The sequence below is a fragment of the Schistocerca gregaria genome, chromosome 3 (assembly GCF_023897955.1).
Source record: "Schistocerca gregaria isolate iqSchGreg1 chromosome 3, iqSchGreg1.2, whole genome shotgun sequence".
In the NCBI taxonomy this organism is placed as follows: Eukaryota; Metazoa; Arthropoda; class Insecta; order Orthoptera; family Acrididae; genus Schistocerca; species Schistocerca gregaria.
The window spans coordinates 193,023,779-193,040,794 of record NC_064922.1 but is presented as its reverse complement, the minus strand read 5'-3'; the positions used below and the strand labels follow the sequence as shown (position 1 = coordinate 193,040,794).

The following is a 17,016-nucleotide window of genomic DNA, read 5'->3' as shown; positions in this document are numbered from 1 at the left end:
TGTATTCTCCTAGTACATAGGCTTTCTTGCAGTTTTCAACAAATATTTCAAATATCTGACATATTGGTTCTAAGTTGTCCAGCTGTTTTCTTTCTTCATATGTGGATTTATCATCAAAAGGAAGGCAGCTTTGAATAAAATGAAAATGTTACCATGTCATTGTCAGCCAAAATATTTCAAAGCCTTTTCCATCTGAAGCCCAAAGGTCAACGATGTTCTGCCACCCAGATTGGTAAAATCCAGCAATGTACAACAAGCCTAAAGAAGTCTTCAGCTCGCTCATGGTCATTTTTTCATAAAATAGTCATTTGCAACTACTTCAAAAGCTGCTTTCCTTTCTGCAGTTTGCAAGTTTGTGTATTTCAAGATAATACTAAACATATTTTCATTGCAAAACATAATCCAGCATTCAAACTATGTCTTTGCTAATCTTGCCACTAAACTCATGCCAGGTACCTGCCTGATGATATTTTCAAATCAGGTCCAAACTTGTTACTGAGGTGGATTTTTGCACCACTTGGATCCATCTTTACCAAAATAAAATGAACTGTGTATCCTCAACTAACTCTGGTAACGCAGCTTTGTGGGCAGTATTCTGTACCTTATTTAATGGTATATTATCTTCTTTGTCACTGCCTTCACTTACATCTTGCTCCGTACCACTACTGCCCCTGGGATCACTTACACGATCTTCATTTTCACTGCCATCAGTCGTAAAACCGTTTTTACTGTCTGATAATTCCACCAGCCAGCAACATATATGATCAGCCTCCCTTTCTTCTTCATTTTGACTAAAAACACCAAAAAACATGAAACACTGATGAAAAAAGATAAATTGAAAAATGACACAGAAATACTACTTTGTGGTTGTGGAAGAGTAAAAAATACCTTCTTACTGTTTGCACTAATTTATCTTCTTTCACAGATGGCAGCCGACTGAGTGTGTGCAGGCATTGGGGAGGGGAGTTTAACAGTTGCAGCTACTGAGAACTTCAACAATGTGCAAGTGCACAACAAAGAACTGCCAACAAAACAAAATGAGCAGGGTCAAACTGACCCTACCACACCTCCACCAGGTTAAATCAAACCACACAGTGTTTGCACTGATAGACTTTCTGTTCCATCAAGACAATTATAACTGGTACACAAATATTTCCACTCCACCCAGCAGGTAGAAGGGCCTATTGCTGACAGTACAGTATTGGTACAGCTCTGTTCTGCAAACACCATAAAACACTTCCTGAAAGTGGGATGCTTCCTACTTACTAACTATCTTACTCATAAACATCATTTGCCCTGCCAAGGGAGAGCAGGGAAGTGAGACATATCATTCCCAAAATGATATGTCACACTCCACCCTCTAGTTAAACGCTTGTACACAGAGAAACAAGTGAATGATAGTGAACACTGATGAATGTTCTGTGATTCCTCATTTGTCTGTGTTCTCTTCCATTCCCTCCAGTGTGAACCAGGCTTTCGGTACTTAAAATCAGTGTATTTTCACTCTGGATATTTATGCTATGCAGCACTGTGTGCTCGTCACAGATGCTGCTTCTCATTCAACGAATCACGCATTCACTAGGCAGGGCTGTCACTAGGCAGGGCTGTACAAACCACTGTTATAAATAGTTCTCTGTAGGCCACAAATGAGTTATTTCAACTTATTTAAATATTTGCAGTGTATCTTAGTAGCTAAAATTTTGGCATTGTATTTTGTTTGGTGTTACTCCTGTGTAAAAAATTTCAGGGTAGGTTTCGACATGCTGGACTGGACCATTACCTTGTGTGATTTTGTTTAGTAGGAAGAAAAATGTCAACGGAAATGCAGCCAGGGATGGCTCAAGGGGGTGCAGGAGAACCCTGCCACAGCCCAGGGCAACAGGTTTTTGGGGGGCACCAAAATTATCTTATATATTTATATGGTTTCAAAAGGATGAATTACACAGGATAATTAAAGTTTTGTATGAATGAAGAAGTATGAGAATAAGATGGAAGTACAAATCAGATATAAAATTTAGTGTCTTACTGGAAATTACCTATATCGTAGTGTGAACAGATGACAAATATTGCACTTTAGCTGCATGTTGGTCTTTCAAAATAGCAATGCCTGCAAGTGGCATGAAAAACACTGTAATAAATAAAGAATAAGTAAAATATGCATTACCCATTACATTACGTAGTCTTTTGAGTTGAGACATTGTCATTAAGCAGTGTTTATACATGGAAAGATGCATGGCATCCCCCCCCCCCCTCCACTCCCTTGTCTTTGGATCTGCCATTAGTACCATTTACATTATTGTTCTTGCCAGATTTCTCTAAATTAATTGTTCCTCCTTTGTCTGTAACTTCTTTTTAGTTTTACATCATTCCCTATTTTGATACTGTAGCCATAATCAATGGATAGTAATATTGAGATCATAGAGAAGAAATCTATCAAACTTCATTTTGAAGCTGAAGCAACTAAACTACCCTGCAGAAACTGTTTATCCTGTTTCATTGTATTTCACACTGTTTGAGCTTCAACATCTTTATTTAGGATGTAACTGTTACTTTTTTATAGAATAAATGATAGACAAATGGGGCAGCAGCCTTTTCAGTAGTTGCAGGGGCAATAGTCTGGATGATTGACTGATATGTAACAATAACCAAAACGGCCTTGCTGTGCTGGTACTACGAACGGCTGAAAGCGAGGGGGAAACTACAGCCATAATTTTTCCTGAGGGCATGTAGCTTTACTGTATGGTTAAATGATGATGGCGTCCTCTTGGGTAAAATACTCCGGAAGTAAAATAGTCCCCCATTCGGATCTCTGGGCGGGGACTACTCAAGAGGGCGTTGGTATCAGGAGAAAGAAAACTGGTGTTCTACGGATCGGAGCGTGGAATGTCAGATCCCTTAATTGGGCAGGTAGGTTAGAAAATTTAAAAAGGGAAATGGATAGGTTAAACTTAGATATAGTGGGAATTAGTGAAGTTCGGTGGCAGGAGGAACAAGACTTTTGGTCAGGTGAATACAGGGTTATAAATACAAAATAAAATAGGAGTAATGCAGGAGTAGGTTTAATAATGAATAGGAAAATAGGAATGCGGGTAAGCTACTACAAACTGCATGGTGAACGCATTATTGTGGCCAAGATAGACACGAAGACCATGCCTACCACAGTAGTACAAGTTTATATGCCAAATAGCTCTGCAGATGATGAAGAAATTGATGAAATGTATGATGAGATAAAAGAAATTATTCAGGTAGCGAAGGGAGACAAAAATTTAATAGTCATGGGTGACTGGAATTCGAGAGTAGGAAAAGGGAAAGAAGGAAACATAGTAGGTGAATATAGATTGGGGGTAAGAAATGAAAGAGGAAGCCGTCTGGTAGAATTTTGCACAGAGCATAACTTAATCATAGCTAACACTTGGTACAAAAATCATAAAAGAAGGTTGTATACATGGAAGAATCCTGGAGATACTAGAAGGTATCAGATAGATTATATAATGGTAAAACAGAGATTTAGGAACCAGGTTTTAAATTGTAAGACATTTCCAGGAGCAGATGTGGACTCTGACCACAATCTATTGGTTATGAACTGTAGATTAAAACTGAAGAAACTGCAAAAAAAGTGGGAATTTAAGGATATGGGACCTGGATAAACAGACTAAACCAGAGGTTGTACAGAGTTTCAGGGAGAGCATAAGGGAACAATTGACAGGAATGGGAGAAAGAAATACAGTAGAAGAAGAATGAGGGATGAAGTAGTGTAGGCAGCAGAGGATCAATTAGGTAAACAGACAAGGGCTAGTAGAAATCCTTATGTAACAGAAGAAATATTGAATTTAATTGATGAAAGGAGAAAATATAAAAATGTAAATGAAGCAGGCAAAAAGGAATACAAACGTCTGAAAAATGAGATCGACAGGAAGTGCGAAATGGATAAGCAGGGATGGCTAGAGGACAAATGTAAGGATGTAGAGGCTTATCTCAATAGGGGTAAGATAGATACTGCCTACAGGAAAATTAACGAGACCTTTGGAGAAAAAGAGTGCCACTTGTATGAATATCAAGTGTTTAGATGGAAATCGAGTTCTAAGCAAAGAAGGGAAAGCAGAAAGGTGGAAGGCGTATACAGAGGGTCTATACAAGGGCGATGTACTTGAGGACAATATTATGGAAATGGAAGAGGATGTAGATGAAGAGGAAATGGGAGATACGATACTGCTTGAAGAGTTTGACCGAGCACTGAAAGACCTGAGCTGTAACAAGGCCCCGGGAGTAGACAACATTTCATTCGAACTGCTGACGGCCTTGGAACAGCCAGTCCTGACAAAACTCTACCATCTGCTGAGCAAGATGTACGAGACAGGTGAAATGCCCTCAGACTTCAAGAAGAATATGATAATTCCAATCCCAAAGAAAGCAGGTGTTGACAGATGTGAAAATTACCGAACTATCAGTTCAATAAGTAACAGCTGCAAAATACTAACGCGAATTCTTTACAGATGAATGGAAAAACTGGGAGAAGCCGACTTCGGGGAAGATCAGTTTGGATTCCGTAGAAATGTTGGAACACGTGAGGCAATACTGACTTACGACTTATCTTAGAAGAAAGATTAGGGAAAGGCAAACCTACGTTTCTGGCATTTGTAGACTTAGCGAAAGCTTTTGACAATGTTGACTGGAATACTCTCTTTCAAATTCTAAAGGTGTCAGGGGTAAAATACAGGGAGCAAAAGGCTATTTACAATTTGTACAGAAACTAGATGGCAGTTATGGCAGTTATGAGTCGAGGGGTATGAAAGGGAAGCATTGGTTGGGAAGGGAATGAGACAAGGTTGTAGCCTCTCCCCAATGTTATTCAATCTGTATATTGAGCAAGCAGTAAAGGAAACAAAAGAAAAATTTGGAGTTGGGATTAGAATCAATGGAGCAGAAATAAAAACTTCGAGATTTGCCGATGACGTTGTAATTCTGTGAGAGACAGCAAAGGACTTGGAAGTGCACTTGAACGGAATGGACAGAGTCTTGAAAGGAGGATATAAGATGAACATCAACAAAAGAAAAACGAGGATAATGGAATGTAGTTGATTTACCTTTGGTGATGCTGAGGGCATTAGATTAGGTAATGAGACACTTAAAGTAGTAAAGCAGTTTTGCTATTTGGGGAGCAAAATAATTGATAATGGTTGAAGTAGAGAGGATGTAAAATGTAGACTGGCAATGGCAAGGAAAGCCTTTCTGAAGAAGAGAAATTTGTTGATATCGAGTACAGATTTAAGCGTCAGGAAGTCGTTTCTGAAAGTATTTGTATGGAGTGTAGCCATGTATGGAAGTGAAACATGGACGATAAATAGTTTGGACAAGAAGAGAAAGAAGCCTTCGAAATGTGGTGCTACAGAAGAATGCTCGAGATTAGATGGGTAGATCACATAACTAATGAGGAGGTATTGAATAGAATTGGGGAGAAGAGAAATTTGTGGCACAACTTGACTAGAAGAAGGTTAGTAGGACATGTTCTGAGGCATCAAGGGATCACCAGTTTAGTAATGGAGGGCAGTGTGGAGGGTAAAAATCATAGAGGGAGACCAAGAGATGAATACACTAAGCAGATTCAGAAGGATGTAAGTTGCAGGAAGTACTGGGAGATGAAGAAGCACGATCAGGATAGAGTAGCACGGAGAGCTGCATCAAACCAGTCTCAGGACTGAAGACCACAACAACAACAACAACAAATGATAGTGCTTTCAAAACTTGTTTTGAGCCATAAATAACTACTGTCACATGTCAGAAAGAACCCCTTCATGGTATCTGACCATATCCATTTTTGTTTTACATACTGAGACAAACTAAACAGTCATCAGCAATTTATGTGCACTTTTATATGTATGTCACTCACTGTCCTATTATCTTCCAATAGGAACAATACATGCACCAATAATACAGTACTCAGTTGTGCTAGTTCCTACAGGTTTTCTGTCAAAATTGTTGTCCCCGGTACTTTGAAGCTCATACACGAATATGAGCTTTTTGCCCAACTTAAGTTTGGGTTAAAGAATTTTGCTAACACAATCTGTGACTATGGGACGTATAGAAACAAGGTTTTTGAAGCTTAAACTGTTTAAAATACACCATATGTCAACAATGGGCCAGGCACAACTGTGTGAGATGGGAATGGTGTTGACTGAATGTGAGCTAGCTGAATGTCTGGATTTCAACAAAGTCATGCAGGAGATCAGTGATGGCAAAGCAAGAAAAATATCTGTATTAAAAGGTAGCTGTGTAAACATATTTTAATGATTAGTATTAGTTTTCATTTTTTTATGTTTGTCATACTGTTTCATTCATTTATTTAATAAAGATTTGTTGCAGCGTAGGCCCACATTTGTCTTTTCTAATGGCGATATAAGTTACCAAATGTCATCTACCTGTGAAAACCCATTGTTGCAGATCCTATTTCAAATACTATAGTCTGTATAACAACAAAAATGGAGTCAAAGCTAAGGCCACATCTACAGAAAGTTTGGACACTGACCATTTAACCACAGGGACTAAAAGCACTTCTATCCTTTCTCAGTTAGAATACATTTATTAGATTTATATATTTTGTCAGTGACAATGTATTATATTCGCAGTGTAGTTTTTGTATCTAGCACACTGACCACCAAGCATAAAGTGCAAATACTTTATACTTGCATTCAGACTACAGTCAGCAATGTGTATTGTTAACTTTGACATCACTGCAGAAATGTGGTTGTACAGAAAGGTCCCTACAAAAGTATTGTGCCATGGCATGATTAATTTCAGATGCACTGTAAATATCAGATATCATCTAATAGTCCAAGCTATTCTAACACTGCTTTATGAGGCAAGGGTGCGCCTCTCCGCCCACTCACAGGCAAGTGCAGCTCGTATTGCGTACCAAACAGGTGGCCCTATTGCAATTGTTCTGTGCATGTGCAAGTCACTTGGAAACCTCAGATCCATTTACACTTGGCCAGGGCAGTGCGAATGCATATGCTATCAGCTAGTTGCCTGACTGTTGTATGTCAGGTGTTGGCTACCTTTCGCCCTCTCGTCCTGTAGGTGCATGGCTGCAACAGGCTATAATAGATCATAACAATCTAATGGTCCTGTGAACAGTGGACAACACATTTCTGAAATACTACTTTATTTCCTTACAAAAGTGATAACTTCTGATCCAATGGATAATGGAAGTCTCAGTTTTAATCAGAAACTTACCAAACTATTTTTACACTGAACAAAGTTTCTTTATTTGTTACTGTCCCACCTACCACAAAAAGTTTTCAATTTTGGTTTCATTAAGGTTTCACACAAATGAGTCAGAGAGTGGTACTCTTTCTCATCTATGTTAGATTATCAACAGAAAATATTTTAGGACTTGACTTGTTAACTATGTTTCAATCAGTCTTGTTTCATCCCTGACTTCTGTATCTGCTGTACTGGTAATCATGCCACCAGTTATCAAGAATGCCTTATAATTAAGTTCCAGAGTATACTTTATAACTGTGCTGTTTCTTTGTTTCTCAGTGGTGATTCTAACAATTGCTTCACAGTAACACGAAAGCTTTCTAATAAAATGCTCAAACACGTGGGCACCCACAATCGTGTCTCACTAAAACATTCATTCTTTTCAGATGATACATTCTAGCGGAAAAAAATGTCTATGTTGTAGGGAATTTTGGTATTAGTTATGTACCATGACACACATCAAAAAAAATAAAGTACAAAGATATGGCTCTGAGCACTATGGGACTCAACTGCTGTGGTCATCAGTCCCCTAGAACTTAGAACTACTTAAACCTAACTAACCTAAGGACATCACACACATCCATGCCCGAGGCAGGATTCGAACCTGCGACCGTAGCAGTCGCACGGTTCCGGGCTGTGCGCCTAGAACCGCGAGACCACCGCGGCCGGCGTACAAAGATAATGAAGTACTTGCACAGGCAGAGACAGAGGACATGAAGGGCAGAATGAAAGAACACAGAAATAGAGAAGTACCTGTGAAACATCCATCACAGTTAGTTGGTGTCCCATTATGAGTCAATACATGCAAGGATAAGAACTTGTACCACTGAGAGATAATTTTTCTTTTAACTTTTGTTCAAGTTTATCTGTACTGCCACATGGTAAAGAGAACATTTTTCTTTTTATGTTAAAGAGATTTTTTAAGTAATGTGGAAACGAATAACCAGTTACCATTTCTATAAACAATCAATGTTGGAAGTGTATAACCTTTGGATGAGATGGTGCTGCTGGTCCTGTTATCAGTACAGGTTCTTCTTGTTGCTCGTTAAACAAGTAACTGTAGACTGTTTCTGGAGATTGGTCCAGTGGCATGCCTTTCTCTTCCATGTGCAAAATTGATGCAATTATTCGAGGAGCCATTCCACTGAGGCCCTCATCTTCAGGTTCCTGTAAGAATACATGTTACCTTAAGCGATGTGATACACTAACAATCTTTGCTCAGATAATGTACACCAGTCACAAAGTCTTTACACACTTAGTGATAGTGTAAACAACTTCCACAGCAAAGGAGTCTAAATTCCAGTGACAGAAACACTCTGAACTCTTGAGATGTGAAGCTTTTACAACACTGGCTATTAGGACTCTTAATGTATCTCTTTGGTAATGGAAATAATACACCAATCAGAAATTATGAACTACTGCAAATCAAGTTTTGCACCACACTCATGATTTGCATAGCTTATAATTTTTCGGAAACCACTTTCTCGACACTCTTTTGACTACAGGAAATTATGCTGTGTAATGGATTCAGTGTGGTTTCTTATACCATGCTGTGTCTCCAATCATGAACAGGATAATGTGGTTGGGCTCACTGTCCAATCATTCAACATACCTCGGACAGGCATCTAAAGTTTAGATAATACTGTAATTGGACAAAATGTAGAAACACCATGAGAGGTGCTTGCTTGTACATAAACACATCATCCACTAAGTCACACTGTAGACAAAAATGTTAGTTGAGCAATCATGACTAACAGTCACTGAAGAGGATTGTGATGAAAAATAATGAGACTACAGCTATGAAAGTCACTTAATAGCTGAGCGTCATACTCACAAACCCTGTCAGCATGAAAACAACATAAAGGGAGCTCCACAAGCAGGGAATTGCAGGGTGAGCTAGAATTCCAAAACCATTCATCAGTGACACAAATGGTGCTACACTGCTGAAGCCATAAAACCTAGACTATTAATCACAGGATGAAATTCATTTTGTCATGAGTCTTGTTTCACTCTATTTACATCTTTTGACCAAGTTCACATTCCAAGAGTGAAACATGGTGGGGATTGGTGGTGATTCAGGTAGCTGTATCATAATATTCCACACGACCCAGGATTACTCTGCAAGGTCACATTATTGGTTGGTTGGTTTAAAGGTGAGAGAAGGGACCAAACTATGAGGTCATTGGTCCCTTGTTCCTAATAAAACAGTGCCACAAGTTTGAGAATAAAACAAATGAAACATATAACACAAAACGTAAAGAAAGGAAAAGCCACAAGAAGAAGGGAAGGCAACAACACAAAAAGGAACAAAAGAGGCTAAGAAAACAGAGACGCTATAAACAGAAGAGAGTAAAACATGAAAGCAGATTATAGTGGCTGGCCAACCACGCACTAGGGTGGAAGACACAGAGGGACAAAGGACATGCGCTAAAACCTACATAGAAATATAAAACCCACTCTCACACATAAAATGTAAAACTAAAGCTGCTGTGGAGGCATTGTTGCCCAACACCGAAGGCAGGGTGCTGGGAAAGTTAAAAGTCTGCCGCAGAGTGGCTAAAAGCGGGCAGTCCAGCAAGAGGAGGACGACTGTCATTTGGGAGCTACAGCGACACTGAGGTGGGTCCTTGTAATGGAGTAGGTATCCATGTGTTAGCCACGTATGGCCAATGTGGAGCCGGCAGAGGACAACTGATTCCCTGTGAGAGGCCCGCATGTAAAACTCCCGCACATTCATAGTCTCCTTAATGACATGCAGTTTGTTATGTGTGCTGTTACGCCATTCCATCTCCCAAAGCCAGAAAACCCTGTGGTGTAAGACAGAACGCAGGTCAGCTTCAGAGATGCCTATCTCTAGAAGCAGTTTCTGCATCGCCTGTTTGTCCAGCCTGTAGGCAAGTAGGTTGCCAGGGATTCTGACGTGTTCTGGAGTCCACACAAACACCACGGAGCGGCAGGACTGTTCCAGGGCATAGATGGACTCCTGAATGGACGCTACCAGAGGGTGGTGAAGGTAGCACCGGTCGATAGCTTGTAGGCTGCATAATGAGTTAGTACACAGGAGAAATGACTCGCCAGGGCATGAGCAGATGTACTCAAGAGCACGAGATATGGCCGCCAGCTCTGCAGTGAAAACAATGCAGCCAACTGCAAGGAGTGCTGCTCAATATGTCCTCTATGAACATATGCAAAGCCTACATGACCAACAGCCATTGAGCTGTTGATGTAAACCACTTCAGCGCCCCAGAACAAGTCAAGAATCGAGAGGAAGTGACATCGGAGAATGGCAGGGTTAACGGAGTCCTTAGGGCCATGCAAAAGGTCCAGAATGGAGGTGTGTGTGAATGGGCCACAAGCAGAGGTGGTAAAGCGAAGGGCTCCTGTTTGGAGAGAAGGAACCACACGTGAACCGCAATCAGCCCTGATCTGGGCTGCCAATGCGGGAGATGGACTGTCACGAGTGGGAAAAGCAGACAGTTATTTGGATGCTCAGGTGAACTATGAATGTGTGCTGCGTAACTGGTGAGCAGTTGGCATGTCTGATCTGTAGTGAAGGGACACCAGCTCCACTAGTACGCTGGTCACCGGACTCGTCCTAAAAGCTCCTGTCGCCAATCGAACCCCAGAGTGGTGCACAGGGTCGAGTATATGCAATGCTGAAGGCGCTGCCGAACCATAAACAACACTCCCATAGTCAATTCGGGCTTGGACTAGGGCTCTGTAGAGCTGCAGCAGCATGCAGCGATCTGCATCCCAACTGGTGTTCCTCAGGCAACAGAGGGCATTGAGTTGTTGCCAGCCCTTCTGCTTAAGCTGACGAAGATGAGGGAGCCAAGTCAATCGAGCGTCGAAAACCAGTCCCAGGAATTTATGTGCCTCTACTACAGAGAGTGGATTGTCATTAAGGGAAAGTGTGGGTTCCAGATGAACTGTACGATGCCGACAGAAGTGCATGACACACGACTTTTCGGCTGGAAACTGGAAGCCATGGGCTAGAGCCCATGACTGCACCTTGTGGATGGCTCGCTGGAGGTGCCGCTCAGCAACAACACTACTGGAGAAGCAATACAAAATGCAGAAGTCGTCTCCATACAGAGAAGGTGAGACGGAGGGCCCGACTGCTGCTGCTAGACCATTAATGGCCAATAAAAGTAGAGCGACGCTCAATACAGAGCCCTGTGGGACTCCAGTCTCATGGATATGGATGGAACTATGGGAGTCACCAACTTGGACATGGAAAGTACGGAGCGACAGGAAGTTTTGAATAAAAATTGGGAGAAGTCCCCGGAAACCCCACTCATATAATGTGGCAAGAATGTGATGTCGCCAAGTCACGTCGTATGCTTTCGTTAAGTCAAAGAAGACTGCAATCAGGTATTGCCATCTGGAAAAGGCTGTTTGGATGGCAGACTCGTTGGTCACAAGATTATCAGTGGTAGAGCAACCCTGGCAGAAGCCGCCCTGACATGGAGCCAGCAAGCCACATGACTCCAGGACCTGTGTTGGGGCAATGTGCAAGGGCACTGAGGAGCTCCCACTCTGTAAATGGGGTGTTATAGGATTCACTGCAGCATGTAGTGAATGAGAGGGCATTCCATTCCAGCTGCCGTTCGAGTGTGCGAAAGACTGGGGGGTAATTCTCCGATGCAGAGGCTCGAGCAAAGTGCTCGGCAATTGCGTTTGCGCTGGTACATAACTCGCCAATTCTGCTAACATTGGTACCTGAAAAGACAAATCTCTCCCAACACTCCTTCTTCCATTGTTTGATAAGGTAGCGAGCATAGACAGGGAGCCATTTAAAGGCTATGAGGTGCTCCAGGGTAGGGTGCTCCTTATGCCGCTTTAGAGCTCGCTGACGATCCTTAATTGCTTCGGCGACTTCTGGTGACTACCAAGGGACTGCCTTATGCCTCAGGCACCCTAAAGAGCGAGGGATTGTGTTTTCTGCCACAGAAACAATTGTGCTAGTCACCTGATCAACCATCACATCGATGTTACCATGTGAGGAAGATTCAACGGTGACAGTAGAGCTGAATGTTCCCCAGTCCGCCTTGTTCAAAGCCCATCTGGGCAGACGTGGGAGAAGTACTGGGCTGCAAATTGATAAATTAATGGCCGAGAAACAACCATGAGTCACACTGAAATGTGTGGCAGCCCCAGTATTTAAGACGCGGAGGTCGAATTGCGACACTAAAGTTTCGACATCTCTGCCTTGGCCAGTAAGCATGTTATCACCCCACAAGGAGTTACAGGCATTAAAATCTCCCAGAAGTAGGAAAGGTTTAGGGAGTGCAGCTAAGACATTTAGGGGTACTGCACCATCTGGAGGAAGATATACATTGTAGACAGTTGTTTCCTGCATTGTCCTTATTCTGACAGCCACAGCTTCAAGAGGGGTTTGAAGGGGCACATGTTCACTACAGACCAAGTTTAGAACATAAACACAAATGCAAACTCCACCTGACAATCTATTATAGTCGCTACAGTTCCTGTAATATCCCTTATAGCCACAGAGGGCAGGGGTCCGCATTGCTGGAAACCACATTTCCTGAAGGGCAATGCAGATAGCAGGTGTAAAGCTTAACAGTTGCTGCAGCTGAGCCAGGCGGTGGAAAAAACTGCCACAGTTCCACTGGAGGATCACATTGTGAGACTGAAAAGGCATGGAACATCCAATGAGGCAGTTTACGCCTCAGAGTCACCTGCTGCCACCAATTTATTGCCTGAGCAGTTTATATCCATTGTGTCAGAGGGTCTGGGGAGATCTAGGGCGTCAGCAGATGCCAAAATCTCCATCCCATCCTCAGCCACAGAGCTTGTAGGTAGCGGTGGGATGGGTGCCACTGCAATTTCCTTGGTCTTAGGGGTTTTCTTTTTGGATTTCTCTCGCTGCTCCTTGGGTTTCCCTGGCTGAGAGGACTTCACTAGCTCAGTCTCCAGGACTGAGGAAGAGCGTGATGCCATACGACCAGCTGCTTTTGGGCCCTTCAGTCACTGGCAGGTGTCGTTTTTGCCACTAGAAGAAACCTGGGAAGGGATTGGCCCAAGGGACCCCTTCCTAGATAGAGGCCAAAGAAGACTTATGCTTCTACAGCTTAGAATTGGGGACGGATGTCCCTGATGGTTGAAGGGGTATTGCTTCCGAGGTAGGTGGTGCAGGAGCAACAGGGAGGGAAATGTCCCCCATCATCAAGGGGGCAGGTGTAGTCTTCCAGCTCTGAGAGGTGACCTGTGTTGACGGAGCTGATGGTGCCATAACTGTTGTAGCATCGGCGTAAGACTATGTCATACGCACAGGATGCAGGTGTTGAAATTTTCTCTTAGCCTCAGTGGAGGTCAGTCTGTCCATGGTCATGTACTCCGTGATTTTCCTTTCTTTCTCGAGAATCCTGCAGTCAGGTAAGCAAGGCGAATGGTGTTGATACAGATGGGAGGCGTGGCACCTGGAGTATTGGGATGTGATGGACGTCCACAATCTTGGCATGTGATGCTGGAAATACAGCGGGAAGACATATGGCTGAACTTACAGCACTTACAGCACCGCATCGGGGGAGGGATGTAGGGCTTTACATCACACCAGTACACCATCACCTTGACCTTCTCGGGCAATGTATTATCACCTTCAAAGGCCAAGATGAAGGCACCAGTGGCAACCTGATTATCATTCGGACCCCGGTGGACATGCGGGATGAAATGTACACCTCGCCACTCTAAATTGGCACGCAGCTCATCATCAGACAGCAAAAGCAGGTATCTATGAAATATGATACCCTGGACCATATTTAAGCTCTTATGGGGTGTGATGGTTACACACACATCCCCCAGCTTGTCACAAGTGAGTAATTCCTTTGACTGGGCAGAGGATGCTGTTTTGATCAAGACTGACACAGATCTCATTTTGGACAAGCTCTCCACCTCCACGAACCAGTCCTATAAATACTCAACAAAGAACTGTGGCTTCATCGTCATGAAACATTCCCCATCAGCTCTCAAACTTACAAGGTACTGGAACGAATAAGATCCACTGCCATCCTTAGCCTGACGTTCCTCCCATGGTGTGGCCAGGGAGGGGAACGACTTTGGGTCATATTTCTGTGCATTGAATTGTGCTCGTGATTGCTGAGATTGCTGGTGTTTCACCACCAGCAAGAGATGATGAACTTCACATCATCCTCCCTGATGCTAACCACTCTGACCAGGGGCCCTCCCCACGGGTGCCATGCAGCCACAGCAAATGCCACCTGGCAGGATGGCCATTCCCAGGAGTCCCGATGCCCCAGGGGAATGGGCAATCTACCCCTTGGCATACGTGTGGAATTAACGGTGCAGGCATCAGCAGAGCGATCCCTGTGTCATCAGGGGACTACAACCAACAGGGTACATGGCAGCCCCACCACAACGGACTGGCTACCGTGCTGGATGTTCAAAGAAGTCCATGGTCATTGTCGATGCAGAAATCAACACTGCATAGTGCATGCGTGAAAATGCACCCAGGCAGGTGTCCTTGTCCAACAGATGGAGAATGGGCAGGACTGCAATGTGACAATGAGAAAGTGGGCTAAAGATCTCAATGCATCATGGACACGATGCACCTTGTAAGGCGCCCTTCCCCAATTGGCTCACTCTTCGGGAAAACTTTGCACAATGGAGGTCGAACCCTACAGGGGGCCGTCACATAAAGGCCGAAACATGTGAAACTCCTTTTAGTTGCCTCGTACGACTGTACGACTGGCAGGAATACCTCGGGCCTATTCTAACCCCCATACCTGCACAGGGGGGGGGGGGGGGGGGGGGGTCACATTATTGCTGAGGGTTATGCAACCATTTTTCCTGATCAATCCACCCCGTGGTACAAAGTGTGTTTGCCAGTGATGATGCTGTGTTCCAAGGGCTCCTGTTCACACAGCTTGCATCATTTAGGACTGTAAAGACAACGATGAATTGTCACACCTTCCCTGGCCACCAGTCACCAGATTTCAATGTTACTGAGCTTTTGCGGTGTATTTTGGAGAGAAGGGTGTGTGTTTGCTACACACCTCCATGAATGTTACCTGAACCTGCCACTATTTTGCAGGAAGAATAGAATAAAATTCCCTTGAAACCCACACAGGACTTGTATTTATCCATTACTAGTGAATCCAGCAATGCTTTGCAGCTGCTATATATGTACGTCTCCCCTCTCTCCATCCATCTTCTCCCAGTGCCCCCCCCCCCCCCCCCCCACCAATCTGCCCATCTTCTTCCTCCACCCTTTCTTTCCAGCTCTTCCTCCCCCTTCTTTCTCTGTCTCTTCCTTCTCCCTCTTTATGTCCAGTTTCTCTCCAACTTCTCTCAGTCCATCTTCTCTTCCTCTCTCTTTTTTGCCTTGAGCCTTGTTTATTGCTATTACAAATGCAACCCAGATTGGGAACTGAAGTTGCTAAAAATGAATGGGTAAATTGGTTTGGGTCATTGGTATACTGGGTATGAGACCTCTCCAGCTGCTGGATCTGTGAGGACACTAGCTTCAATGAAAGTATTTCCCATAGATTTAATATGCAAATGGGTGGTATTACAAAGTGTTAGGCGATTCAGATTCCATAGTAGTATTCTAATCAGACACTGATATGCCATAAATACAACTTTCCTGTGTCCTGTTAAAACTGACTGCAAGGAAAAAAACAGACCACCACATTTTTATTTAAAATTATATTTACAGAGGAACAATATATATTGGAGTAACAATTTGTCTTATGGTTTAAATTATCTGCTTTTGTAGTTAAAGCCGACTGAGAGAAAATGAAACTACACATTTTCACAGCACAGAATTTTCTTTCTCACAGTGGGTTTTAGCAAAAAACCTATACATAGTTATTTATAAAAATTTACTGCCTATATATGACTGAATGATTATTCGAGTAGCAACCAAAAATTTAAAGTAAATCAGTCAAGAAATTTTTGAGATTTCCTGGTGACAACATTTCCCGTTTGGTTCATTCCACATCAAGTGTCCTAGGGGTCCCCACTCGACCATCTCAGACTTTGTTACAAATTTATATGTGTATACATATGTATGTGTTATGTTACTGTGCAAATGTTTGGCTCAATTCTTTCAGTGGTTCCAGAGCTAGGGTCATCTTAATGAACCCGTACCAAATAATAAAGTGCATGGCAAGAATAATTTGGACAACTTTGGTATAGTTTCGTGCATCTGTTGAGACATCTATCACCTTGAATTTTTGTAAACTAGTACAACTTTTAGTGCTGAATGCAGCTATAGCACTCAAATTGCTCACAAATTACTACCCTTTATGTTACTAGGTCTGAAAGTGCCTTGTAAAATTTATTGCAAAAGATTTAAGTCATACTTTAAGCATCTTTTACTATAAGGGAAAAGCAGGTAGGACCTTGATTTTTGAGCTGCTAGCCAACAACCAGATTCTCACTATACTACACTTTATGAGTATATAGTTCTGATTTTATTGACCCTTGTCTCAAGTTTCAAATTGAAAAGTGAAAATTTACAGCATATTTAAGGACCAGCTTTTAATATGGGTACCATCTCTGATCTTCTTTCAACAGACACCTTCGGAAAGAGCTCATTTTTTGCTGCAAGGAAGATTAAAAAATAGAATGGGAATTTTCCACATAAGGTTTTTAAACTAGCTTCAAAGATACCTTAAGCTTTTGCACATATCGAGTGCTTGACAGAATAGCTTTAATGAATGGCACACAAAAATGAACAACAAAAAACGTTGTGAAGATAACAAAGCAATA

At 42.5% G+C, this 17,016-nt stretch overlaps 1 protein-coding gene across 6 annotated transcripts in view; it reads right to left on the bottom strand.

Annotated features, from left to right (window-relative positions):
* The window catches only part of LOC126356293 (uncharacterized), a 312,745-nt gene that overhangs the window by 131,250 nt on the left and 164,479 nt on the right, over nt 1–17,016 (bottom strand). For all 6 annotated transcript variants that reach the window (XM_050007188.1, XM_050007190.1, XM_050007193.1 and 3 more), the window contains one exon: nt 8,248–8,427. In XM_050007188.1, coding sequence (XP_049863145.1) covers nt 8,248–8,427 — 180 coding nt within the window. The remainder of the gene's footprint in view (nt 1–8,247; nt 8,428–17,016) is intronic.